The sequence below is a fragment of the Mustela nivalis genome (assembly GCF_964662115.1).
Source record: "Mustela nivalis genome assembly, chromosome: 16".
Taxonomy (NCBI): Eukaryota; Metazoa; Chordata; class Mammalia; order Carnivora; family Mustelidae; genus Mustela; species Mustela nivalis.
This window is the reverse complement of record NC_139035.1, coordinates 62942399-62968903: the sequence shown is the minus strand read 5'-3', so window position 1 is coordinate 62968903 and position 26505 is coordinate 62942399. Positions and strand designations below refer to the sequence as shown.

General features: G+C 49.5%; 1 protein-coding gene across 4 annotated transcripts in view; it reads left to right on the top strand.

Moving 5' to 3' along the window:
- The first annotated feature begins 10575 nt into the window (after positions 1–10575).
- LOC309850364 (carboxyl-terminal PDZ ligand of neuronal nitric oxide synthase protein-like) overlaps positions 10576–26505 on the top strand; it is a 264278-nt gene continuing 248348 nt past the window's right edge. For 2 of the 4 annotated variants that reach the window (XM_082704194.1, XM_082704193.1), the window contains exon 1: positions 10576–11144. In XM_082704194.1, coding sequence (XP_082560320.1) covers positions 11040–11144 — 105 coding nt within the window. In that variant the 5' untranslated portion in view covers positions 10576–11039. The remainder of the gene's footprint in view (positions 11145–26505) is intronic. The other 2 variants (XM_082704195.1, XM_082704196.1) reach the window with 2 other exon arrangements.

Sequence of the window (26505 nt, the reverse complement as noted above, 5' to 3'; positions counted from 1 at the left end):
GGACTCAGAGCCCAGGGTGTGGCAGAGGACTCTAAAAAGACTCTGTGGGGAGACCATGTTACCCCTTTGCTGAGGCAACATCTGACATTTCATTCCTTGTTTTGTAAGGATATCACGTCAAGCTAGACAGAAGTCTGAGGAAGATCTCGTACAGAGAGACATCGAGGCTGTGGGATCCTTGGAAGCCTTCTTGAGAGGGCATGGTTCTCTCAGTGTTGAGAGTTCACCACTCTTTCTGAGGAGCCATAAGGAAGACAAGGACCCTGTCTTTGGTCTTGACTTTGCAAATATGCCGCTTTCCAGAAAGTCCCTCTCGTCAAGGTAGCCACAGGCAAACAGACTTACAGTGGAGTGGGTTGTGGAAGTCAAAAACTAAAGAGAAGGAATGCGGGGTGCCTGGGTGGCTCTGTCTGTTGAGCGCCCAACACTTGGTTTCGGCAATCTCTACACTAGGTATTGCTTATAAGTAGAATCACACAATATTTGTCCTTTGGTGACCAACTTATTTCACTTAGCATAATTCCTCAAGTTTCATCCGTGTGGTAGTATGTGTCAAAATTTCCTTCCTTTGAGGAGGCCTGGGTGGCTCCACCTGTTGGGTGTCTACCTTCAGCTCGGGTCATGATCCCGAGAACCTGGGATCGAGTCCCATGTTGGGCTCTCTGCTCAGCTGGGAACCTGCTTCTCCTTCTCCCTCTGTCTACTGCTCTGCCTACTTGGGCTCTCCCTCTGTGTCAAATGAATAAATAAAATCTTCAAAAATGTTTCCTTCCTTTTAAGGGTGAATAATATTTAACATGTGTATACACCATGTTTTATTTTGTTCTTCTTTTTATTTTTTAATTAGACAGAGAGTGTTGGGGGAGGGCCAGAGGGAGAGGGAGAATCTGAAGCAGACTCCCTACCGAGAGAGGAGCCCATGTAGGGCTTGACCTCGTGACCCTGACACTCAACCAACCGAGCCACCCAGACGCCCCTATTTATCCATTCAACTACTGATGCACGTTTGGGTTGTTTCTGACTTTTGGCTCTTGTGAATAATACTGCTTAAAACTTTCTTTAAATGGAAAGTTCCAAGCATACAAAAGCAGACCAAAAAATCTAATGAGCCCCCTTGTACTATGATCAACTCATCAACAATTAGCAACTCATGGCCAATCCTATTTCATCTGTAACCCCACCTCATTCTCTCATCCCATGTGATTTGGGGGCACATCATACCTGCCATTACTGTTCCCATTTCAAAGATGGGAAACCTGAGGCACAGCGAGGTTAATTATCAAGGTTACAGAGCTCAAGAGGGATGGGCCAAGATTTAAATTCGGGATGTGGGGGGCAGGGCATTTGGCACCTGGCTGGCTCAGTAGGTAGAGCAGACGACTCTTAATCCCAGTAGTGGTGAGTTCAAGCCCCACACTGGTTGTTGAGCTTACTTTAAAAACAAAAACAAAAACCAAAAAACAAAGCTCAGGCAGTGTGACAGCTGGTCTTGTCCTCATACGTCTTCCCCACAACTCTGTGTGTATGTGTGTGTGTTCGTGTTTATACACACACACACACATGCATCAGGTCACCTTTGGGCAAAATTGTCTGTTTGGAAAAGTTTGTCTCTGGTGCCTCTTTTTACATTCCCCCCCCCCTCCCCGGCCCACACACACACACTTGGATGCTGTGTGGAATCTGGAACAGACAGGCATTGACTTTGAGGTCTCAGTTCTTAGTTCTAAGAAGAGTCCGTGGTCTCCAGCCTCCAGAGTTGTGAGAGTTTGATGAGATAAGGTCAGGGTCAATGCTGGGTATCTTCCCATATGTCACGGGAGATCATTCTGTGTACTTTGCCCTTCCCTTCTGGGTGGTGGGCACAGGGGGTGGGCAGGCTTGCTTTCCCTCCACAAAAGCAGACTTTAAGAAAACACACACCACTGGGGTGCCTGGGTGGCTCAGTGGGTTAAGCCACTGCCTTCGGCTCAGGTCATGATCTCAGGGTCCTGGGATCAAACCCCACATTGGGCTCTCTGTTCAGCGGGGAGCCTGCTCCCCCCCACCCCACCCGCCTCTCTGCCTACTTGTGATCTCTCTCTCTGTCAAATAAAAAAAAAAAAATTAAATTAAAAAAAAAAGAAAAAAGAAAATAAAACACACTGCCAGCATGTGACTCTCAGAGCTCAACGTGTAATCACTGCTGGGAGATTTGTGTTGTGAAATAAAGGATTCTCTCCTTTCGCTTTGCAGTGCAGGGTGTGAGTACAGAATCAGGGTGGTCCCGTTCCTTCTTGCCCCTGAGATCATGGATGTATGTGGCTATATGTGTGCAAAGGTGTAAGACAGGCCTATCAACAGGCTTGGGCAGGGGATGGGGGGATGGGAGGACAAAGGGAGAGGGAGAGAAAGTCTCAAGCAGACTCTGCACTGAGTGCAGAGCCTGATGCAGGGCTCGATCCCATGAGCCTGAAGGTCATGACCTGAGCTGAAATCAAGAGTTAGATGCTCAACTGACTGTGCCACCCAGCCACCCCTGTAATTGTGGCCTTTAAATAAGCAACCACTTTAAAAAAAAAAATCTCTTTTTCCTCTTACTGGCTATAACAGGAGGAAAAGCTCTTTGTTGGGACCCTATCATTATCTGGCTGAATAATATGCAAACGCGCAGGATGGAGGTGTGCAGTCAGCCGGGTCTTGGCCAGTCCCGCTCAGCTCCTTCCGCACCTCTGTGGCCAAGGCCTTGTGTTAATCTGGGACAGACCTGCAGAGCTCAGTGGACAATTGAGCAGGGCTCACTGGCTGACCGCAGGGAAGTCTCAGGCAACCTCACAGTGCGTCTGCAGAGGATGGGGGCTCTACTGCCTCCAGTATATTGAAGGACAGCGCGAGTCTCAGGGCTGTTTCCTCTGCCTGGAATGCCGTTTTCTGACCTTGGCCATGGATATACTATAGTCCTTTAATGCCAAGAGAAATTAGTACCTCCCCCACAAAGCTTTTCCTACATCACCTCCCACCACCATGTACCCCTGGCTGCCAGGCAAGTGACTTCTCTTCCTCTGAACCCTTACAGGCATTTTTACAGCAATATTTTTGCACTATCTGAATACCAGTCTTAACTTCTTGATGGGTCAAAGTGAGTTCCTGGAGAATAGGAACTTTTATTTATTTATTTAAAGTAGGCTCCACACCCAACATAGGGCTTGGACACATGTCCCCGAGACCGAGAGTCACACGTTCTACTGACAGAGCCAGCCAGGCGCCCTGAGAATAGGAATTGTTTGATTTCTTTCTACTGTTCAGAGTCAGTCATTCATGGGGCACACAGTCAGTGACTATTAATGTCTGTTGAATGAGTGACGCACCGGCACATAGTAGGCACTCAATAAATGCATCTGGAATGAAATAGCATCCATCTCCAGCAGCTGGGAAATGTAAGCCTTTTCCCCTTACCCTTGAGGTTCAGCTGGAAATTCATTTCCTCTAACCCTTGAAGCGCCAGTCTGTCGAAGTCCCGTGGAAATAAGCGTTAAGAACTGCCTTGAGGTAGCCCCTGAGCCTTCTTGTTTATTAGCTTTCTCATTCAATAGCCCAACTTGTCTCCAGAGGGACTTGAAATCGTACAGAGTGCGTGTCCCATGGGAACATCGGATTAACCAGAGCTTTTCTGCTCATCCACAGAGCGATCATTGATATTCATGGTGGTGACCTGTGGTTCCAAAAGAAACCCATGCACCTTAAGGAAGCATCACAGTATCTCCAGACACATACTTTTTATGTTTTTATGTGATCGCATGAGCGCAGGCAGAGGGAGAAGCAGGCTCCCCAATGAGCAGAGAGAGTGGATGCAGGGCTGCATCCCAGGACTGTGGGATCATGACCTGAGCCCAAGGCAGACGCTTCACCGACTGGACTGCGCCATCCAGGTGCCCCCAGAAACACCCTTTTTATATATCCCATTTTGTTTTTCCATTCATTTGTTGATGAACATTGGGGCTGCTTCTGCCTTTTGGCTATTATGACGAATGCCGCTATGAACACAGGTGTGCAGATATTGTTCAGAAATGTGCTTTGTATGCTCGTCTCATTCTCCTTGGTAAATCCTATATCCATGGTAACTCCCCACTAACCAGAAAATTTGACTAATTAGAATAGCCCATTCCCTCATTAGGCTCCGGGAGGGCTTTTTTTTTCGGAGCATGTGTTGGAAGCACAGTAGGCAGCCATGGGGAAGGATGCCCATCTCACAGACGGACACGGGCCACTACAGGCAGATCACGGACCCTGAGAGCGCACCAATGGTGTGCCCAGCCCCTAGAATGGACAATCAGACCCGTATCCAGAAGTCCCGCCCCGCTCCTACCTTCGCCCCCCGACCCTGTCAGGGTTCTAGCTGTTAGACTGGCAGCTTTTCGAAAAAGGTAAGAACTTGAGGAACATTTGTTCTGAATTAAGCTTGGCGGCAGTTACCCTGTTATCACGTACCTAGAAGCTCAAATTACAGAGGCTGCCTCCAGCCGGTGAATGGCACAGACGAGGCTGTTCAGAGAGGTGGAAAATTCTGAGGCCCCTCCAGGAAAAACGCTCTGAGTGGTGTGGAGAGGGGCCAGCTGGTGATGTCAAGGGATTTATAAAGGAGATTTCAAGACCTTTTAAGGGAGTGAGGCAGTTGCTGATGACGGAAACTGCCGAAGCTGGGTCTGGATAAGGCCTCAACACTTCATTTGCTGGTAACTTATCTTGAGATGCCTGTAATTTTTTTAAAAAAAGTATCATGCCACTCCCTTTGCATGTAGGTCAAAAGACAACCTTAGGTGGTGGGGAGAGGAACCTATAAAGGTGATCAGAGTCTGGGGTCACGGAAACTGAGCTCTCAGAACACTCGGAGCCCAAAGTGGGTGATCTGGGACCTGGGTGGGAAAATTAAATGCCCAAACACACCTGGGCACATTGCACATCTGTATTTTTCTTTCCTTCTTGTTTTAGTTTTCTTTTCTTTTTTTTTTTTTTAAAGCACACAAGTGGTCTGGAGGAAACTTATTTTTTAAGCTGCTACAAAGCTGCTTAGCAGCTTTGCACCTCCAAAGAGAGATCTGAAAATAAGATATTTACTTACATCGCATTTCCAAGGCTTCCCACAGTGTTGTCAAATGGTCAGGCCTCTCCCAGCCCCCCATGGCTTCTTATCTTAAGAATGTGGGTTTTATAAAGAGGGACCAAGCCCAGCTACCGCCACAGAGTAGATTGAGTGGAATAGATAAGCTCCAACTCTAACAGCTGGGCTTACTTTGTGTTTTAAATCGCTAAGAAGGAAAATAGCCCCAGATTTAGGAACCGAGATTTAAGTTAGGAGGAATAAAAGTGAAGGTCCTAAAACCAACTTCGTGCAGAGCAGGTAACTAAAGAAAATTCTCCTTGCCATCACAGAGCATTAACACAAACACACACACACCACAGAGAATTGCACGGAGGACCATACGGATAATCCGCAAATAGTCTCCCAATGGGAAGGCCTGAGGCTGAAGCGGAATGGAAGCAAGAATTAGGAAGCATCTGGAAGCATGCGAAGGGAGGTGCTTTGGGGCCCGCCATCCTGAGGGAAACTTGCGGCAGCTCTGTTTCATCATGTTTGCGGGTGCGGGAGAACACAATCTCATGGTATGAAAACCCGATCATCTGTTTGGCACCAATTTTTTCATTTGTAGCTGAAATAAAAGGGCCAGGGACAGCATGTTGTTTTCTTTTCCTTTTCTGCGGGGTGATCTTTCTGAATTAGCACCCCAGGTCACATCCCTGTTCACACGTTTCCCACAGAGGAGCGCCGTCCTGGCAGTTCGGTGTTGACGGCGTTGGCACAGTGCACCCAGACTCTGGGACCAGCCTTCCCTCCAAGGGCAATTACTTGCAGGCTTCTCCCTCCAGGGAGCTGGTCCCCTCAGTGTCTCCTGAAGACACTTTGTAGATTAATGTCTCTACAGGCCTGCATCCACGTCTTTGGTGCTCCTCCTGCCGTACTATTAAATCCTTCCCCTGTTTCAGATTGGATTTGAGCCTCACCTCCCTCTTGAAGCCTTCCCTTTCCTCCCAGGATCCTTTTTTATACTCAGATCACACATTACCCTCCACCCTTCAAAACTGTCTCCCTGCGGTATATACCTCTCTGACTCCCCCTGCTACCCCCCACCCCCAATGAAGAAACTCTTGTTAGTTTTTGTCAAAAATGATTGTATTGCCTTTGATCGCAAGGCACTTTGGTGAGAAGCTGTTGAATTAATAAAAATTTCTCACCTGAAATATTAAACAGAACCCAGAAAGACAGCTGTTAACTTGGAAAGGAAAGCTGAATTCAAAAAGCAAGGAATGGTCTCGATGCCCAGGAGAGATTAGAAGAATCTCCATGAGAAAGGGCGCTCAGAGCCCTGCCAGGCACCCAGCCTTCTGCCTTCAGTTCAAAATTCCGCAAACCCGGGCGCCTGGGTGGCTCAGTGGGTTAAGCCGCTGCTTTCGGCTCAGGTCATGGTCTCAGGGTCCTGGGATCGAGTCCCGCATCGGGCTCTCTGCTCAGCGGAGAGCCTGCTTCCCTCTCTCTCTCTCTGCCTGCCTCTCCATCTACTTGTGATTTCTCTCTGTCAAATAAATAAGTGGAATCTTTAAAAAAAAAAAAAAAATTCCGCAAACCCAAGGCTTCTCGGCCTTTTGGCTAAGATCAAGGCTTTTGGCTAAGACCTGCAGCCTGTGCTCCGTCCTCAAGATCTCATTGCACAAGTGTTCCAAGAGAAAGAAGGCTGTGAGGCAGTGAGCAGACCTTCCCAGAATGTCCAAGACCTTCCGTTCTCTTTGTTTCTTGCCTCTCGGGTTCAGAGATGAGTGGGAAAGCGCTGCAGAAGGCCAGAACTGGGGAGCTGCAGCCCGGCTCCCCACGGCCCCCTTCTTCCTGCCTCATTCCTCTGCACTGGCCAGCTGTGCCAGAAGGCCTGGAGCACAAACTTCCATGTGGAAGTCAATTTGAAAGAGTATTTAGTTTATAAAAACATAACACACCTGATTTTGTCGACCGAGAGGCTCACCTTTAAAATAAATACATGGGAAATGTGGCCTGCCCTTGGCATAGGGGTGTAGGTCACGGCTGTCAGTTTTAAGGGGAAAAAATAATGTAGGCCGGTCCTTTGTTTCAGCAGATTCGAGCTCAGATTGAGTGCTGAACCCTGAATTCTGAGTTCTCACCCCTTCTGCAGTAGTTTCGAACAAAGTCATCCTTGTCCACTGAGAATAAAAAGGGGGCTAACAATTCTATCTCTCTGTGCCCCAGGCAACTTAAAAACACTGCCGTGAAAAAAGAATTTGAACTTTTGGGAGCTAAATGTTATCTAGCAGGAGGAAATCGTTGTGTGTTCTTAATATTTGATAAGATTTCTACAAAGATTTTGAATTATTTCCATGTGTGTATCTGAGCAGTATTGGGCAAGCTGACATTATCTTCATTCTTTGTGGCTAAACTCACGGAAGGATTCCCAGGACCTATTGCTCTATGACGTATACAAGTTTTCCCTCTCTTAGTTTCTTCATCTGTAAAATGGGTATACTGATCATACTTATCTCCTATGACCAGGTAAGAAAATGCACAGGAAGTACATTGAGAAGCAGGTGTTTTACAACCAAAAGCAAATGAATTTTCTCAGCTCCAAATATGTGTTAAAAATAAAGTTTCCTGTCAATTTACTTATAACCCATCATTGTGTAAGGAAAAGATCACTGAAGTAGGAGTTCTCATTTAGAGTGAGATGTAGGCAATATCGCTTCTCGGCCTTTTGGCTAAGATCAAGTGTAGAGTGAGATGTAGGCAAGCTACTTACTCTCCCAGGTTTGTGTTTCTTTCAGGTGAATTAGGGGTGACGGCGACTCAGTCGGTTGCGCAGCTGACTTTGACTTGGGTCACAATCTGCGGGGGGATCCTGAGATGGGAGCCCTGTGTCAGGCTCCTTGCGGCTCCTCGCTTGGCAGGGTGTCTGCTTCTCCCTCTCCTCCCTCTGCTCCTTCTCGTGCTTGCTCTCTGTCTCATAAATGGATAAAATCTTAAAAAAAAAAAAAAAAAGAGTCACTTATTTAAAAAAAGGGTGGGGGGAGCTGGCTTAGAGAATCTTCGAGAAATTTCCAGTTCTAAAAGGACTCAGGAATTTTTTTCAATTCATTTTTAAACAAAGTTTTAATAAAATTTAACACAGCAAGTATTATACGCCTTAGCGATTTATATTTTAAATGTACTTCAGATTAAAATTGTTTTATGCAGTTTTTAAATACAGAAGGATATGGAAAGTGATAAAACTTGACTTGTTTAAAAAATAGATTTGGAAATGCTGTGGGAAATTCAATTATATTTAAAGGTGCAAAAACAAGATTGAGATCACTGCTAAAAAATAAGGAAATTCACTTTGGATGCCCATTGTTTCTGGAAGAAGGGTGTTTTTATGCCTGTGTGGCTCTGACGTATTATGTGGAGGTCAAAGCAGAGAATAGTCCCCTTCTTTTTGGAACATTTCATCCAACTAAAATGGAAGGAATACAGCTTAGCACCAATGCACATCCAAATAAAACATAGACCCTAAATTTGATATGCATCTCGTTTGCAGTAAGAAGAGTTTCATGGCAATCCAGGCCATGATGGAAACACCTCATGACGTAGAACTGGATTCAAATTCTGGCTCCTCTCCTTTCTGGTGTGACCTTGGGAAAGTTCATAACACATGTGTGCCTCGGTTCTTAAAAAATGGGACGACCCTTGGAGTGTTGTCAATATTAAATGAGATAATACACATAAGGCTCTAAGAAAAATGCCTGACACATAGAAAAAGTTCAGCAAACATTAGTTATTATTATTGGACTCCATAAATTACAACTAGATGTCAACTACAGAGTAGTCACTGTATTAGACCCTGAAATATCTTTGGGGTTTCAGCTTTTTGTGTCTCATCTACCGTGTGTTAGAGAGTTATATAGGAAATACCAAAAATTTAGCAGTCCAGTAGGGCCCAAGGAAATCTAGAAAAAAGGCACTTTGGAGTCAAAAGACTAAATTCAGGAGGGAATAAGAGAGGTCAATGCGTAGTTGCTTGAGGTCTTGTCTTGAAGTTGTTGAGTTCTGTGCCAGGTTTCAGAGAGCAGGTTATGATGCATATATTAAAACTATGGTGACATTCAAAGAGTCAGACGTGCTTGATTAGACTTTCATGTTCTGTATTTATAAAGATGTTAGTGGTGCTTTTCCTCAGTGCAAGTGATTTTTGGCTCTAACTAATATTTATGACTATAATAAAGTCTATTCAGCATAAAGTATGTGATGAATTTGTTCCAGTTCTCAGCTTGCTTTTATTAGAGGGGATATCCCAGAAGATGCTACATCTTGACCAGTCATTTCAGCGGATAGGGAGTGAGCAAAATTTAGGCAAGGACAATTGGACTTAAGCACTATGAGACAATATGAGAAGTAGAATTTTGGCAGTAAGGCATTCTGTTATATGAATTTATCATGGAAGTGGCATAGGAAGATATGCCTTTTGCAAGCAGTAGTGTTGCTTTGTGGTGATTCCAAGCTTGCCCCGTAACAGTCAATGATGTTTGGTTTGAGAGTTTCCGCACATGGACATGTCGGGATCAAAGGGCATCAAAGGTGATGAATTCAACCTTCAAGAGGTGCCTATTTGGTCTCAGTGATCTCAGGTTGGACTCCCACTGGCACCAGAGTGTTTGGTTGTCTTTGGGGGCTTTGGTAATGGGAAGCCAAGGAAATCATAGTTATTCTGTACCACTGCCTATGAAGTTTCGGCAGGTGTCTGTGGCAGATACTCTTATGACCCCTTCATTTGCACCTTGCGCAAGCCAAAAGCTCTAGATGTAAAGGAGAAAAGCAAAGGGGTCTCTTCTTAACGGGCAAACTGACTGAAGTATTTAGGGAGGGAGGAAGAATAGAACAATCGGAAATAACTTGGAAGTTCATCTTGTCCATAGCCGGTTACAGAAGGTTTAATTAAGAAAAATGAAAAGGCTGAGGATTCTCCTGTGCTTAGTATTCCTTTTTTGGCCTCCTCCATTTCCACAGGCTGATGGCTTTTTAATATTAACACCATTCCAAAAGGCACCCCCCAGGTCCCATTACACAAGGCACAAATCACCGCTCCAACAAAACGTTCCGAAGAAAAAGCGGCTGTGATGGGCCCCCACTGGGTACAATCTTGATTCTCCAGGGAAAAGGAACTCTCAGAATTACTGATTTGGATGTATTTGGGCCAGGAGCTGGGCCTTCCCGGGAGAACATAAACACCGGACAATAAACACCGCCCCTCCCCCCCACAGCAAAAACAAAACATCCAAGGCGCTGCTGCGGCGGCTGACCCTCGGCACCCGGCTCCGAACGTGATCATAAAAACAGAAGCAGGGCTGAGCCCGGGCGCCCGGGAGCACGGTGCAGGTCGCGGGCCGCGCCGCAGGGCTCGCCTGCCTGGCAGCGCGGGTCCGGCGCTCCCGGGGACTTTCACCTGCTCTGCAGGCGGGCGTCGCGGGGCGGGGCCAGTACGGGCGAGGGGCGGGGCCTGGGCGCCCGTGGGAGGAGCCGGCCCAGGCCCCGCCCCGCAGGAGGAGCAGCTCCCGGGCGGCCGATCCGGCGTCTCCGTGACAGGCGCCCCGCTCCGCCGCCGCCGCTGCTGCTGCCGCCGCCGCCGCCGCTGCTGCCGCCGCCGCCGCCGCCTTTTCTTCCTCGTCCCGGGCAGCCGCCGCGCCGGGTCCCGCTTCGGGCCGCGCGCCCACCGCTCCCTTCCCCCGGCCCGGCGCCGCCCGCTCCCGCCGCCGCCGCCGCCGCCCTCCTCGCCCGCAGGAATCGTGCGGCCACAGCGCCGCCCGCAGCCGCGCAGCCCGCTGCCGTCCGGCCCTCGGCGCCGCTCGGGTCCCGGCTCCCGCGGCCGCCGCGCGCCCCTCCCCTCCCCTCCCCTCCCCTCCTCACCCCTCCCGGGTCTGGCCAGCCCCTTCCCGCCGCCGCCTCTGGAGGAGCCGGTCCACCGCGGGTCACCACCATGCCCAGCAAAACCAAGTACAACCTTGTGGACGATGGGCACGACCTGCGGATCCCCTTGCACAACGAGGACGCCTTCCAGCACGGCATCTGCTTCGAGGCCAAGGTGAGGGGCCCCCGAGGGGGGGCAATAGCCGCCTGGGGGCACGTCCGAGCGGACGGGGGGCTGGCGGGCCAGGCTGATGTCGGGGGCCTTTCTGTGAGGGAGGGGACGCCCCTGGTCGGGACTGAATTCCGCGGGCTCCTGCCCAGAACTGCTTCAGAGCGGCTGGGAAGTTTGGGCGGTTTTGCTGCGCCCCCTCCTCCCACCTGCGGACGCCCCCATCCTCACCTCCCGGGACTGCCCGACTTCCCGATCCCTGCTTCCGAGCAGGAGAAGCCAGCGAGGGAGCGCAGCCTGGACCCCTGATTCTTTAGAATCGCTTTGGGGAAGCTCTGGTGTTATTTACCTGCTGGGATCCCGCGGGAGAGGTGCTTTCAGGAAGGTTTTGTTTTTGTTTTTGCTTTTGCTTTTTTAAATGGGGGGATGCCTACTTCCTGATCGAGGAAAATATTACAGGGGTGTTTCTGTGTTTGTTTTTGTTCTAGATTTCAGGTAACCGGGTCCAGGTGTCAGTCACTTCTTAAATGCCTGATTTGCCAGGACTTCTTTGCAGGCGCCAGTCATTGAAGGGGGAGGGGTGAAAGCTGCCCATTTGCTAGTTTTGTGGCGTAATGTTAAGTTTCAGCAGCTAGTGGGGACCCGCTGTTGAAGAATTTAGCGGGGATGACTGGAATTTGCAGCGCCAAGGCCAGAGCCCCGGGTCGGTCCTTGGGGAGGGGGCGGGGCGCAAGCCTCGGGACTGGACCCGGAGGTGCGCGGTAAGGCTGGCCCCCTGGGATGCCCTTCCCGGAGGGAGGCGTTCTGGTTCCTGCGATCGCAGCTGGGCTCCCGCTGCCCATCGCTTGCGGAAAGTGCTTCTGCTCTTCCTTCGTGCCGCCTGACCCCAAAGACTCAGAGTTTCTCAGCACCTGCAGCGTGCCTGTCGCTGATAAGTGACAGAAGGTATTGCCCCTGCCAGGAGGTTGTTTTTTAGGTTCTTGCTGGTTTTGAAAAAAGACACTACTTTAGATGTGGAGACTGTTTTACTCTCCGTTCCCTTTTTTCCTTCCTGGCTTGGAAGATGCAGGTTGTTATCTCAGGCAAGGGTGATTCCGTCAGGTGGCTATTTCCTTCAGTTTGTGAAACATTTTTTGAGTGTCTGACACGTGCCCAATGCAGTCAGTTACCTTCAGATCTTTCTCCTTCTCATGGGGATGTGTGAAGTGATGAATCTTACTCCCCCCACCACCCCATTACCTTCCCCCAACCACATTTGCTTGACCTAGGACACCCCTGCCTCCATCCCACTCAGACCCTGTGGAGGAATGCAGAGCGGAGTTAGTGGGTATGGCTGGGACCAGAGTGGGGCTGTAGCCAAGATCTTATCTTGTTTCTCTCAGAATAGATCTGGTTGGTCTAAGATGGGATGTTTGGGTTAATTTTTGTCCAGGCCTGTTGCTCTGGTGAGCCTTTGTCACTTTACAGCATGGCTTTTCATTGTGCCTATAATTCAGTTTTCTTGGATATCCGTAAACTGGGGAATTGGCTTTGTCTTGTTTGGTTCACCAGTGCTCTGTTTCACAAGAATGAGGGCAGGAAGGGGGATCAAGAATTAAAGTGTTTTAAACCCTTTTTAATTCTTTTTTGCACAGTCTCTGCCTTTGGTCCCGACGAGGTGTCAAAACGCGACAGGCATAAAAATCCTATTGAAAAGTCCGATTCTTGCCACCCCCAATTCTAATTTCACTCATCTGGGGGGAGCCTGGGACTGGGTACCTTTAAGGGGGATTGTAGTGATTTAATGCAAGTGGCTGGGACCAGATTTTGAGAAATATTGGGCTTGAGGCTTGCCTCCAACTTGCTGGATCTTACCTTCACCTTCCCTACATGGAATTTCTTTTCTAAGCAAATGTCTGGGGCATGATGTAGTTCCTCTAGTGACTTCCCCAGGTTCACACACAGTGGTGCTTGATTAGAGGATGGGGAGCCACAGCTGGTCCAGGCTGTTCCTAATGCAGACCTGAGACACAGCTGACCAAGGGGTTCTGTCCTGAGAACGGCAAGGTAGAGGAGAAAGCACAGGGCTGACTGAGGACTGGTCCTAACTCCCAGCCCTTTGTAATCGATGCTGGACACCAGGACGTTCAAACTGCATCAGCCGGAACCTGAGTAGCGGTGGAATCCGATTTTCTGTCCCAGAAAAAAACCCAGCCTCCTCGGGCTGGTTTCCACCTTCCACCAGAGCAGGGTCTGTGGACCTTCACGCTCCTTGGGATGTCAGGGTTAAATCTGCACCACATTCGTTTTGGAAAAAAGCACGGGCTGGGAAATGTAAATGTAATCTCGGGGCCTTGTCAGATCCCCTTGGAAAATGAGCCCAGGTCTTTTCTGTCCCAAGCGCTGGCAGTTTTTCAGAATCAACACTGGATGGAGGGGCTGTGTGGATGGATGCCACTCGTCTTCAGGCCTCTGCAGGGATTGAAAGGGTACGGCTGGGGTGGAAGGGTGTCTGGGAGTCAGACGGTCGGCGCACTGAGAAACAACATCATGAGGGCACCTGGGTGGCTCAGTGGGTTACGCGTCGGACTCTTGATTTCGGCTCAGGTCATGATCTCAGGGTCGACAGATTGAGCCCCGATGGGGCTGGTTGAGGAGCCTGCTTAAGATGCTCTTTCCTTCTCCCCCATCTCTCTCTCTCGAAGAAAAAAAAAAAAAAAGAAAGAAAGAAAACAAAAAACATCATGCACTTAATCTCAGATGTTTTTCATGCGTGGTTTCATGTGATTCTCACTGCTTCCCTGGAGGCGGGTCTCCTCATGTCTTATAAATGACGGTATAGGCTGGGGGGTTGTTGCCTGCTGTAGTGCACACAGCTGTGGATGGCAAAGCCAGCATTTCAACTGCTGGGAGCGTTGACTCCTTCAGACTCCCAGATCGCCTGCTTACTTAGTCATTTTTATGGAGTGTCCACTCTGCTGGGCGGTGGTCTGATTCATGGCTCCCTGGCGGGGCATTCTCAGGTTGCTGGCCTCTTGGACTCTGATGTAGGAAATTCCGTAAACTTTTAGTGTCGGGCTGTTTGCACATATCCCCTTTGGTTGGGCGCTGCTCCTAATTACCTGCCCTCCGTGGGCAGCATGGGTGCCTAGCCCACTGATCCCTGCTGGGAGGTGGGTGGTAAAATCTCACTCGGCCTGATGGCTTATGTGGCTGCTCTGTCCCTGCCTCTCCCTCTGTCCCCATGTGTCTTCCTGGTAGCCAGTGCCACTGACCGACTGTCTCCCCGTGCTGGGTGAGGAGGGGACTGGGCATGGCTTTGGTATTTATGCATTTTGTAGGTGTTTTTTTTTTTTTTTAATTCACATGGGACTTTCCCATACAAAGCCTTTTCTTCAGGTAGAAACAGAAGCATTCATGTCCTCTCTGTTTCTCCGATGAAAAAAATTGGGGGTCAGAGGGATTAACTCATCTAGCATCACAGAACTGCTCCTACCATCTGATTCTAGCTGATATTTAGTGAGAACTTACTACGAGCCATGGAGCTGCTGCTGCCCCAGGGCCGTTGTCTTCTGGTTCCGGTTCCTCCTCCTGATGCCCAGTCTGTATACCCAGGGCTCATCGCCTCAACCCTTCCTGGAGACCATGAGTCTGGCGCAGACTGTTACAACCAGAAAGCACCTCAGCTTACCTAGGACACAACCCCCTGTTTTATAGCCGAGGAAACTGCAGTGCAGGGGAAGTCGATGATCCAGGCTCACCTCACTAGATAAGATGAGATCCAGGCTTCAAGTCAGTTTCAGGAATCTCTTGTTGCTTAACCGATTACCCAAACACGAAGTGGCTTTAAGCAGCATCTGTTTTTGTGTGCCAGGAATTCAGGCGGGGCTTGGCTGGGCTGTTCTTCTGTTGCACGTGTTGTTGTTGATAGGCTCAGTCATTTGGCTTCATTTAGCTGTGGCTGGGCCGGGTTGGAAGGTCCTTGAAGGCCTCTCTCACATGGCCGGTTCTCCCAGGGGTGGTTCGCTCCAGGGGGTCGCTTGGATGTCCTCATAGCATGATGGCCCTTTATATGGCAGCTGGGTTTGGGGAGGGAGTGTTCCAAGCAACGAAGGCAGAGCCTTGAAGTCCTGTCGTCAAAAGTTAACGGGGTCATTTTTTTATTCTGTTGGTTAAATCAGGCCATAGGCTGGCTCAAAATCAAGGGGAGGAGAGGTGGACTTCATTCCTGAGGGGTGAGCATTAAGGCCACATTGTATGGGTGCACACGGGGTGGGAGAGATTGCTGAAGCTGTCTTTGGGTCATGGTTGGCTACGAGATTTTGTGCCCCTCTGCATACACTGTCTGCAGAGATGTGCGTGTTCTTTGAGGATGTTGTCTCCTGCCTCTGTGTGGAACCCCTGCCCCAGCATCAGGGGCATACATAGCCAGCAGTAAGAACATATTTGTCAAGTGGAAGAAAGTACCCGCTGTAGAAAGTCTGAAAGTAAAGATATTGTCCTATTGTGGAGTGATTTTGCAGTTGGGAGCTCCTGGTCAAATCTGAACTCTGCTGTCTGGACATATTTCCCTCCTTGCTAAATGGAAGCTTCTGTGATTTGGATTTTAGAGATTCCAGAAACCCTGGACGGCAGGCTGCCTGTGGATGCCTCTTGAGCATGCTGCGGCGAGGCCTTCCAGATTAGGACATTACATTATTGGCTCACCATAAATGGGGTGCTCTGACTCATGCTTGAGCGCGTAGCGTGGTGAAGGGCTCTCACCCCGACTCCACAATATCCTGGGTGTGGGAGTTTTGCCTCCAAGGTCTTATCTTCTGGACCAGTAGGGGTTCAAATGGAGGGCCTGCTGTATATACCGACACTGCCACTGAAGCAGAGTTTCATTTCACCTTCTCACGTATATGTCCAGATGCTTTCAAACTCATTGTAATCTTTTTTTATTTTTAATTAAGTAAGCTCTGCCCCCAACATGGGCTTTGAAGTCACGACCCCAAGATCAAGAGTCGAGTGCTCTACTGACGGATCCAGCCAGGCGCCCCTCCCATTGTTATCTTATGCTGGACCACTTTTGGGGGGCAGTCAGTTTCAGAGATGCAGCGCTGCTCTGAGATGATGGCTATTTTTACTCGTGCAGGTGCCCCACTGTGTTCCTCCCCAGCGGATGTTTGGGGATCTGGTGGGCGGGTCTGTTTCTACCTAGCCATACATTTTGTGAATTGATGGCTTTCAGTCTTGTCTCCTTGGCGCAAAATGTCCGGGTCCCTTCAATGTGCAGATCATTCAGCCACATGTAATGTTGACCTTTGCCAGTCATTATGTCTAAGACCCTAATCAGACTCACCGTTTATTATCGCTTACTCATAATGCTGCTACTTCCAAGAACTTGAACTTTCAGAACGCTTTCTTTGACTATAATTATCCGCCTCCTCACACCCTCGTCGCCTTGAGGCCTTGAGCTCCCTGGTGAACTTGCCATCTTTGTCCTGCTTCCCAGGGCTGCCTGGGGCCATGCCCATGACCCTTTCTGCTCCTTCCACTTTGCTACCCAACATTGCAAACTTGGTGTCTGCTGCTTTCCTTCCTCTTTTTGGAAAATGAGCTTCCTTTCCCTGCAACATTCTGAGAGTTTTATTGAGGCATAAGTCACATACCGTACAGTTCACTAACGTGAAATGCACAATTAGGGGGTTTTAGTATATTCACAGATACATGCAACCATCACCATAGTCGGTTTTGGGATATTCTCATCACCTCAAAAAGAAACCTCCATACTCTCAATTTAGCATCCCCTACCCTCCCATCCATCCCAGGCCTAAGCAATCATTCAACTACTTTCTGTCTCTAGATTTGCCTATTCTTGACATTTCATATCTGTGAAATCATATAGTATGTTTTTGTGTGCGTGTGTGTGCGTGTGCGTATGAGTGGTATCTTTTTTTTTTTTTTTTTTAAGATTTATTTAATTGAGAGAGAGTGCACCCACACACACGGGGTGGAAAGGAACAGAGGGAGAGAATCTCTAAGCAGACTCCTTGCTGAGTGTGGAGCCCGGCGAGGGGCTCGATCTCACCATCCTGAGATCACGACCTGAGCTGGAACCAAGAGTCGGACGCTTAGTGGACTGAGCCAGCCAGGCGCCCTGCGGGTGACATCGTTAGCTTAGCATGTTTTCAGTCCGTATTGAAGCCCGGGTGAGTGCTTCATTTCTTTTAATGGCCAAATCATACACCACTATGTGGGCCTACCACATTTTGTTTATCCATTCATCCACCGATGGCTGCTGAGATTCCTTCTTTAGCTTCTATGAAGACTTTTTCTATAAACACGAGTGTCCTTGTTTTGGTGGGGATGTCCGTTTTCATTTCTTGTGGGTAGATAAGGAGGAATGGAATTGCCTGGTCTCCTAGTAACTGGGTTTCACTCTTTGTGGAACCGGTAGGGGCTGTTTCTAGTGTGGTTGCCCCATTCGCACCAGCGGGGTTTGGGTTTCCCATGTAAGTAAGTAAGTAAGTTTCCTCATCGGCACTTACTATCGGCTGGCTTTTTGAGTCTAGCCAGTCTGGTGGGTGTGAAAATGCTGTCTCATTGTGGTTTTGATTTGCATTTCTCTGATGAATAACGATACAGAACATATTCTCATGTGTTTATTGGCCATTTATATGTCCTCTTCGGAGAAATGTCTATTCAGATCCTTGACCCATTTTTGGATTGTCTTTTTTTTTTTTTTAAGGATTTTATTCATTTATTTTACACAGAGAAAGAGATCACAAGTAGGCAGAGAGGTAGGGAGAGGGGGAAGCAGGCTCCCCGCTGAGCAGAGAGCCCAATACGGGCCTCAATCCCAGGACCCTGGGATCATGATCTGAGCCAAAGGCAGAGGCTTAACCCACTGAGCCACTTAGGCGCCCCTTGGATTGTCTTTTTTAAAAAGTTCTTGAGCTGTAAAAGTTCCTTATTCTGTATTCAAGTCCTTTATATAGATGTGAGCACATTTCTCCCTATCCTGTGGGTAGTCTTTTTACCTTCTTGATGCTGCCCTTTGAAACACAGATGTTTTTCATTGTGATGAAGTCCAATTATATATTTTCTCCTTGTCCTGCTTCCTTTTTTTGAGATCCCTCTGCCCTCCGTCCTCTGCAGAGTTCTTGTTCAATCTCCTCTGCACTGGCACTCCCCACCTTTCCCTGGGCCCACCTTCCTCCCCAGTTGGTCACTTGTCTCTGCCCAGGAATGCGCTGTGCCCTTCCCTACATGAGGACTCACTTCTCTGCATCTCTTTAACAAGTGTCCCTCCCTCCCTTGCGCAGCTCATTCCCAGGAGAGAGCAGTCTAGTCTCTGCAGTTTCCCAGGGTCTCTCCAGCTCCTGGAGGTGTGCTGACTTCTGTCCTGGCTCCACATATAGGAGCTGTTGTACTGTTTCCCTTTTCTGTCCTTGTTCCTTGCTGATTTTCTTGCTGTGCAGCCTGTCCTCCTCCTCGGAATGCCTTAGTCTGCCCTCCGAGCAGGCTCGCAGGTGGCTGTGCTCTGCCTGTCCCTCGAACTTGCCCTCCTCCTCCTTGCTGGCTGTTCTCTCTCCTCCCTTGGACCTCTCCTGGGAGGGCTTGTTTGCATGCCCTCCTCGCTGCTAGGCAGGTTGGCTCCTGGACCTCTAACTCTACTCCAGCCCGCAGATCTCTGTTTGCTGCTTCCGCTGACCGTCTCTGCCCCAAGGAACGTGGATAAGCTGGCAAATCTCTCTGACTTGGGGCCTCTCTTAGTGACCCCACCATGCTCTTGGGCACTGAGGCCTGACATTTTGGAGCACTGCCTGGACCCTTTGGTTTAACAGCTGACTCATCGGCTGGCCACCGGATCCCCATTGTGGCCAGGCTCTTCTCTCTGTGAATCCCCATATCAAGTCAGTTGCTACGTTCTTGAATCTTCTCGATGATCTCCGCCCATGCACCCTGCCTGTTCCATCCTTTCCCACCTCTGGCTGGTTCAGACGCTAACCGCCTCTTCCCAGACTGTTTGAATAACTTTCTGGAGGCCTCCACTTGATCCTATAAACTTTTGCTCTGGTAATTTTCCTGCAATATAATTATGTTGTCCTCCTACTCAAAAACACAGAGAGTCTCCAAGCCTACTATATTAGATCCAAAATTCTTAGCATGATATTCAGGGCTGTTTTTGAACAATTCCCCTTCTCACCCCATACTCCGAGCTGGTCAGAGCATACCCTATTCCCTTGGCTCCCATGTCACGTCCCACACAGATCTAGCCTAGCGCCCCTTGCTGGGGCAGATGTGACCTGTCCCTCCTCTGTGTTGAGGGGACTAACCAGACCCCACTGTGCAGTTAAGCAGCTCTGATTTTTTCTCCCCGTGCCATCATCAGGGGCCTTGTCACTTTGAGTCCCCCCACTCCCATGCCTTCTGCAGTGCTGAGTGCAGTGCTTTGCATAGAGAATGTGTATTTGCAGTAAATGAACATAATTTCTGAGATGCTCCCTGTGAGGACTGCCAGGAGGGTGCGGACGTGAGCCCAAGGACTGGATAGGCCTCCGCCAGCTTCCATCCCCTCCTGACCTGGTCTCTTGCTCTGTGTCTGTGACTTGCAGTCTCCTGGCTTCCCAGGACGCACACCCTCCGCGCAGCCCGCCCCATGCCTCTTCCTTCCAGAGGAAGTGCCGAGTAAGCATTTTTCCTGAATTAAATGGAATCCCCATGATGGATGTGCCATGGAATTAGAATCTTTGATTACAGAACATCTGGCCAGTTTCAGGAGGAGATAATTGTCATTTATTAGTAAAAAGAAAAAACCCCCAAACATTTTCAGCCTGTTGTGTTCTCATTAATGAATTGGTATCCCCTACCCCATTCATTGTTTTGTTTCCTTTAACTTGCTACTTTAAGGACATGGATTTGGTAGACAATATAGTATAGCATGAATTCAGGACCCAGACTGTGCTTGGGTCCAAATCCTGGCCCTGTCCCTCTCTTGCTGTGTGACCTTCTGTGAGTTACTCAACATCTGTCCCATGGTACCCTGGTCTGTAAAAAGAGGGTACACGTAACCCTACCTCCTGGGATAAATGGGTTGCACATGGAACGCCTCATGCAGAGCCTGGCCCAGGCTGGGCTGTTGTTGTTGTTATTATTATTATTATTATTTTGTCCTACAAATTGCACCATAGGTTGCATCTGTGCGTGGTTGTAATCTGCAGCCTTAGATTCATTCTTTGGCAAGTCAGAGGCCTGGTAGTGTATCCACGCCGCACGCCCGTTTAAAGCTGTAGCTACAGGACCACTTGGATTCCCAAAGTTGCAACTCAGACAGCGTGGCTGCTTTGGGGGCTTAAAATAGCTGTCAGCCTCCTTGGGAGGGAATTAAAAAAAAAAAAGGGTTAACTTGCTTCTGGTGCATGCCCCCATCACATGTGTTTCAGCCTTTAATCCTCATTAGGATTAAAAATCACAGAATCTCCTGGCGTGCGGGATGCTGTCTGTCTTCACTGTCTTTCTCTGAATGTCTTGGATAAATATTTCTTTAAGCAGAGGTAATCTAAGCTGAAGGAATCTGGCATCATGGGATTAATTAATATCTCGTGATGCTTACATTTTCCTTTTCAATTTTTTTGATTCAGCATCATGTTTCTTTGTAAGCCCCGGAGCAGCTGGTTTTAGAAGTTACTTACAGGGGCACTTCCAGCAGGTTTCACATCCAGAGCGCCCCAACACTTTGGACCCCTTGCCCCCCCCAACCCCCAGTGTGAGCCCAGCGGTTTTCTTGTCGGTTTTCTGCAGCACTTGATGGGGGCTCGTGAGTCTTCCCTGATGGTCATCTGTGCAGGTGGAGGGCTGTGGGCTCTCTCCCATTTATTCTGGAAGCTACCATGTTCCCGGGAGGACTGTTCACCTGACCAGCCTTGAGAGCTGAATGAGACCTGGAACTCTCCTACACCCAGAACATTCTGAACTGTGGAGAGGGAGACTCATGCTTGCAAATTGTCCCAGGTCCTGGGTTCAGTGCTGCTGTTCCCTGCTGGTCGGGTGTGTGCATCTCTGGCCTCCCAATCTAGGCCGTAAGCTCCTCTAGAGCCCAGCGGAAGCACCACGTGTCTGCCTCACGCTGTCCACATCATAGAAAGCCAACATCATAATCACGGTCATTTTAAAAGCACTTACTGTGTTCCAGGCCCTGTTCATATTCTCTGAAGTGATTCGTCTTCCCAGCAGCCGCGGAAGTGAAGGTTCTCTTATTTCCCGTTTTACAGATGGGGAAGCCGAGGCATAGGGAGACGGAGCTTGGTAATGGGTGGGTCCCCCCAGCCAAAGCCAGGCATCTGGGCTCAGGCATCATCACTGCCGATCTTTAAGAGCTAATGTCTATCAAGTTCCATATTTTATGCTTTGTTCTTAGCGTTTTACGTATGTTGACTGGTTTAATCTTTACAGTGGCCCCGTGGGGGGGGGTGCTGTTCCCATTTCGCAGGTGAGGAAACCGAGGCACATCTCTTTAGGCTGGATCGAATGGGCAAATGGTCTGTTAGAGGGGGTGGTCTCGCACCTCCCACCGGGGTCTTGCCTGGGACCCGGGGACCGGTCTGCTATGTGCCAGCGGGCAACAGGCCACTCGCAAAGACCCCTCTGGTGCGCCATGTTGCTGCTGTCTAGACACGGGCGTGCGGCACCCGTGAGCGGGCCAGCGGCTGGGCGGAGAGGAGCTCGGGAGGCCCCTCCTTCCTGAAGAGTTTGCTGGGCTCTGGCTGTGCACTTCCCCTCACCACCCCTCTTCCTCCCGGCCGCCTCCACGGCCCTTCTCGGCCTTTCTGGGCTCCTGAGGACCCGTCCTCTAGGCCCGGAGGCACCTCCAGGAGAGAGGGAATGCGGGCCGCCTCCCGCCGCGGAGCCCCTGTCGCTCTGGGTTGGAGCTCTCAGCCCACAGCCCACCACAGAGAGGCTCCTCCGTGGTGCCCTTTCGTTCGGGCTTGACGGCGGACGCTTCCGTTTCTGTGTTGGCCTCTCTGGACAGGCAGAGGCGCTCATGTGGAAGCGTTTTCTTTTTCTGCCAAGAGGAAGATTAATGTCTCCCAGGGGCCGAGTGACAGGTAGCATGACGTCTCACTCCCACGCTCTTTCCACATAATCCCACGTGACCTGTACCTGGGCTGGGCTGGCCCGCCACGTGTGTGGATTTTCTTTTCTTGAATTTGGCAGCGCCGCTTGAACGCGTCGTATCCTGGGCACCCATCCCCAAAGTAGGATTGAAACTTGACCCCTGGACTCAAGGTTACTGAAATGCAACTCTTTCCTCCTTCAGGTCAAGAATTCTGCAGCGTCCTTCCACGAGGAGAATCTCCCGCAGATGCCTTCCATTAGCGAAAGCAGCTGTTCTCAAACTTTGACGTCTCTCAGAATCATCTGGAAATCAATCAAAATACAGAGGCCTGGGCTTGTTGAAGGAGCATTAGGGCCTGATCTGTCGTGATCGCATACGTCTTCCAGGTGATGCTGACAGACACCCTAATCTGATGAAGCTGGAGCACTGGTTCTCACACCTGGTGCTCATCCGGGACTTAAGAAAACACGTTCTGATGGTGGGCTGTTCTCGGTGATTCGAATTCAGTTAGTAGGGGGTGCCTCCTGGAAGTTGCTGTTTTCAAGTCTTCTCTTTCTTTGCTGAGGCTGTTTTTTTCCCAAGCACATACTTAAATGAAGCCTGCTTTAACATTTTGGTCAGATAATTCTAATATATCCTCCTCTTGGTGTTGGCATCTGTTGTTGTCTTCTCTCATTCATGTCGAGATTTTCTTGGTTCCTGGAGTGATGAATGATTTTTGATTGAAACCTGGACGTTTTGGGTATTAGGAGCTTCTGAGTCTTAATTAAATCTTCTGTTTCAGCAAGATGCTTCTGCCCGTGGCAGGGGAGGGGAGTGCTGTCTCATCACCGTCAGGTGGGGATGGAAGTCTAGAGTCTTTATTGGCCTCCGCTGAGACCACGCCGGAGCCGGGCGGGTGTGCCTCACTGGTGGTACTCGTGGGGTCTCTGCTGACCCTCTGCCTGTTTAACCGCTGGGTAGTGGTGAAAGTTCTGAACTCTCTGGTAGGTCTCCTCTGACCCCAGTGGGGAGGGGGACGGGGAGACCATGTTATCTTGGTGGCCCTGCTTCCCTTCAGCCTTCCCCGATAGCCCTGGGAAGAAGGAAAGGGTGAAGCATCTCCTTCCAGCCTGATGAAGGCAGATGTCAGGTTTCTTTTTTTAAAAAAATTTTATTTGAGAGAGAGAGAGAGAGAACACAAGTAGGGGGAGCGGGAGAGGGAGAAGCAGGCTCCCTGCTGAGCAGGGAGTCCACTGTGGGGCTTAGTCCTAGGATGCTGAGATCATGACCTGAGCCTAAGGCAGATGCTTCACCCACTGAGCCACCCAATTGCCCCAAAAAGCAGGTTTCTTGAACCAACAGGTGGGGGCACGGTTTTCTTCTGTGACGCTGGGCTAGAGTAGGGCTGTCATTGTCTAAAACTCTGTCATGTGGAGCTGCCCCTGTCCTGGTCCTTTAAGCTGGAGAAAGCAGGCTCATCTTGGGACATTTTTTTTTTTTTTTAAGGATTTTATTTATTTATTTGATAGAGATCACAAGTAGGCAGAGAGGCAGGCAGGGAGAGAGGGGGAAACAGGCTCCCTGCTGAGCAGAGAGCCCCATGTGGGGCTCAATCCCAGGACCCTGGGATCATGACCTGAGCCGAAGGTAGAGGCTTAACACACTGAGCTACCCAGGTTGCCCCTCATCTTGGGACTTTTAAAAATTTTTTAATTTTTTTTAGGAATCTCTACAGCCAACGTGGGACTCGAACTCACAACCAGGAGATCAAGAGTTGCTTGTTTTGGGGACTGAGCCAGCCAGGCGTCCCAGGATTTTTAAAATTGTCCGTCTGTTGGCTTTCCTGGGTTTCTGATTTTTCCAGCAACCAGTCTGGGATACATGAGGCCGAAAGAAAACCCAGGGAACCCTACTACCATGTTGTGCCTTGGGTGCGGAGGTTCCTGGCCGGTTGGCCTTCTTTCCACCTTTGAGTCCTCTTCTGCTTCTTTTCTATGTCCTAGTTGGAGTTCTCAGTGCTTGTCAGTGGGAGGATTAGAGGGGTTCGTGGAAGAGGTGATGGGAGACGAAGGTCCAAACTAGCAGTTACAGAGTAAGTCCGAGACGAGCAGTGCAGCAGAGGGAGCTTGGTCGATGATCTTGTAATAACATCGCAGGGTTATCGGACGATGACGACGCTTGTCCTGGTGAGCACCGAGTAACAAGTGGACTTGTTGAAGCGATGGGTACACCCGAAACTAGAACCTTGTCCTCTGTACGTCGGTAAAGCTCCCCCAGGTGATCGTAATCAAATCAGGACCCATAATTGAGAATCTCGGGGTCAGCAGCTGGAGCCAGCCGAGGCAGTTCTGGTGGAATGACCAGAGGCCCCGGTCTCTTCCCCAAGGGCTGGTCTTTATGAATCTTTGTGTAACCTCTCCTAAGTCCTTAAGACCCTGATAGTCCCTTTCCTTCCATAGATTTATGGCTTCCCTCCATGTGGCCCGTTCTGAAGCTAACTTGTGTTCCCAGAATACATGTTCCCAACTGCAGGTGTAGAAATAGATCCAGTCCTATAGGACGTATTTATCGTGCTTCTGTACTGGGGGCACAGTGCTTGGTGTTGGGGTCAGAGAGCCAGAAGACTGGACGGTGACCGGAGGGCCGTCCTGCTAGCTGGGGAGATATGGATATGTGGAAAGATGGGCACAGTGGTAGGCGTGGGTAGGAGCACATACCGTGTGCTGGCTGTTCTCCGAGGTACCTTACGCCCTTTCTCATTCAATCCTTGTAAGTACACTGCGTGAGAGATGGTATTTTCTCTCTTATCATGGTGGTTTAGGAGGCTCCGTATTAAGTGACTTGTCCAAGGTCACTCTATCCCCAAATCTAGGCAACACTGGATCTCGAATTTGCTAAAACAAGGCCTTGCGTTTTCCAGTGGATGTTCTACTGAGCTCTCTTCACAAGCTGTGGGTACTGCTAGGCTGGGAGAGGGCTTATCTGTCCATCTTCTTCCCCAGTCCCAGGATGGTGTTCCAAGGCTGTGGTTAGTGGCTTGGTCTGTGACTTTGCAAGGGGTCCTGAAAGAGCATGAAATGAGGATTCTTGAGTGTAAGAGTGTCACTGTAGTAGTTGTGCAAAGAGTGGGTTGCACGTGTGTGTGTGTGTATGTGTGTATTGTAGGGGGTAGTAATAGACTGGTGAGAGCTGTTTGCGGCTGGAACCAGGGCCCCTGTTTCCTTCTGGAAGTTGCGAGAGGTGCAGCACCTTTCAGTTTCGTGTGTATGAATAATGACGGGAATGGGCAGCTTTTAGGGAAGTGAAGGAGAAGGGAAAGGTGCGCTGTGGTGGGAGTGGGGGAGACGAGGGTGTATATGTAGGTTTTAGTCCTTTTTTTTAAGAGTAAGAAAACCACAGATATGAAGAAATGTGTGAGGTAGGAGGACCCATACCCCAGGAAGCTTTTAAATACCAGGCTTGAGGGATACCTGGGTGACTCAGTCGGTTAAATGTCTGCCTTCGGCTCAGGTCATGATGCCAGGGTTCTGGAATCGAGTCCTGCATCAGGCTCCTTGCTCAGTGGGGAGCTTGCTTCTGCCTCTGCCTGACACTCTGCCTGCTTTTGCCCTCTCTCTCTCTGACAAATAAATAAATAAATAAATAAAATCTTAAAAATACCAGGCTTGAGAGATGTGGCTTGTACACAGTAGGGAACAAAAAATGTTTCTAGGGGTGACCTACATGCGTGTGTGTATGAATGCGCACACACAGTGTCTTGGGATCAGGAGAGAGAGAAGAGCTGTTTGTAAAAATAAAGCCAACAGAGGACCAGTGCTAAAAACCCACGTGTAGGGCCCCAACCAGTGTGACCAATGGTGGGGGACATGGAAATGAAGGGGGAGAGGTCAGAGAAGTTACAAAGACAGACTAGGGCCAGGCTGTATTGGGGAGGAGAGTCAGAAAAGATGTAGAGTTAAATACTCTGTGCTTCCTAGGAAACTGGATTGGATCATTGGGACTCGTGTGACAAAGCTTTAAGCCACCTCCATTAGAGGATCCTCTAAAGTCTGAACTGCACGAACTTGAAAGGTGGTTTCACTTGCCTCCTCTCGCTGTCTGGCCCGAAGCTGTTGGCCGGGGCTGGACCCTTGGCTGTGCCAAGTCCTGATGTCCCGTGTGGAATTCTCTGCCTTTCTTGAGCAGTCCTGACGTCTCTCACTCCCTAAGAGCTGGGGAAGCACATTGAGGCTTCTGACATGCGGCAGTTTCCTGTCCGTTCAGCCGCACGATGAGCACGAGACTGTGTCTGTGGGAGCCCCT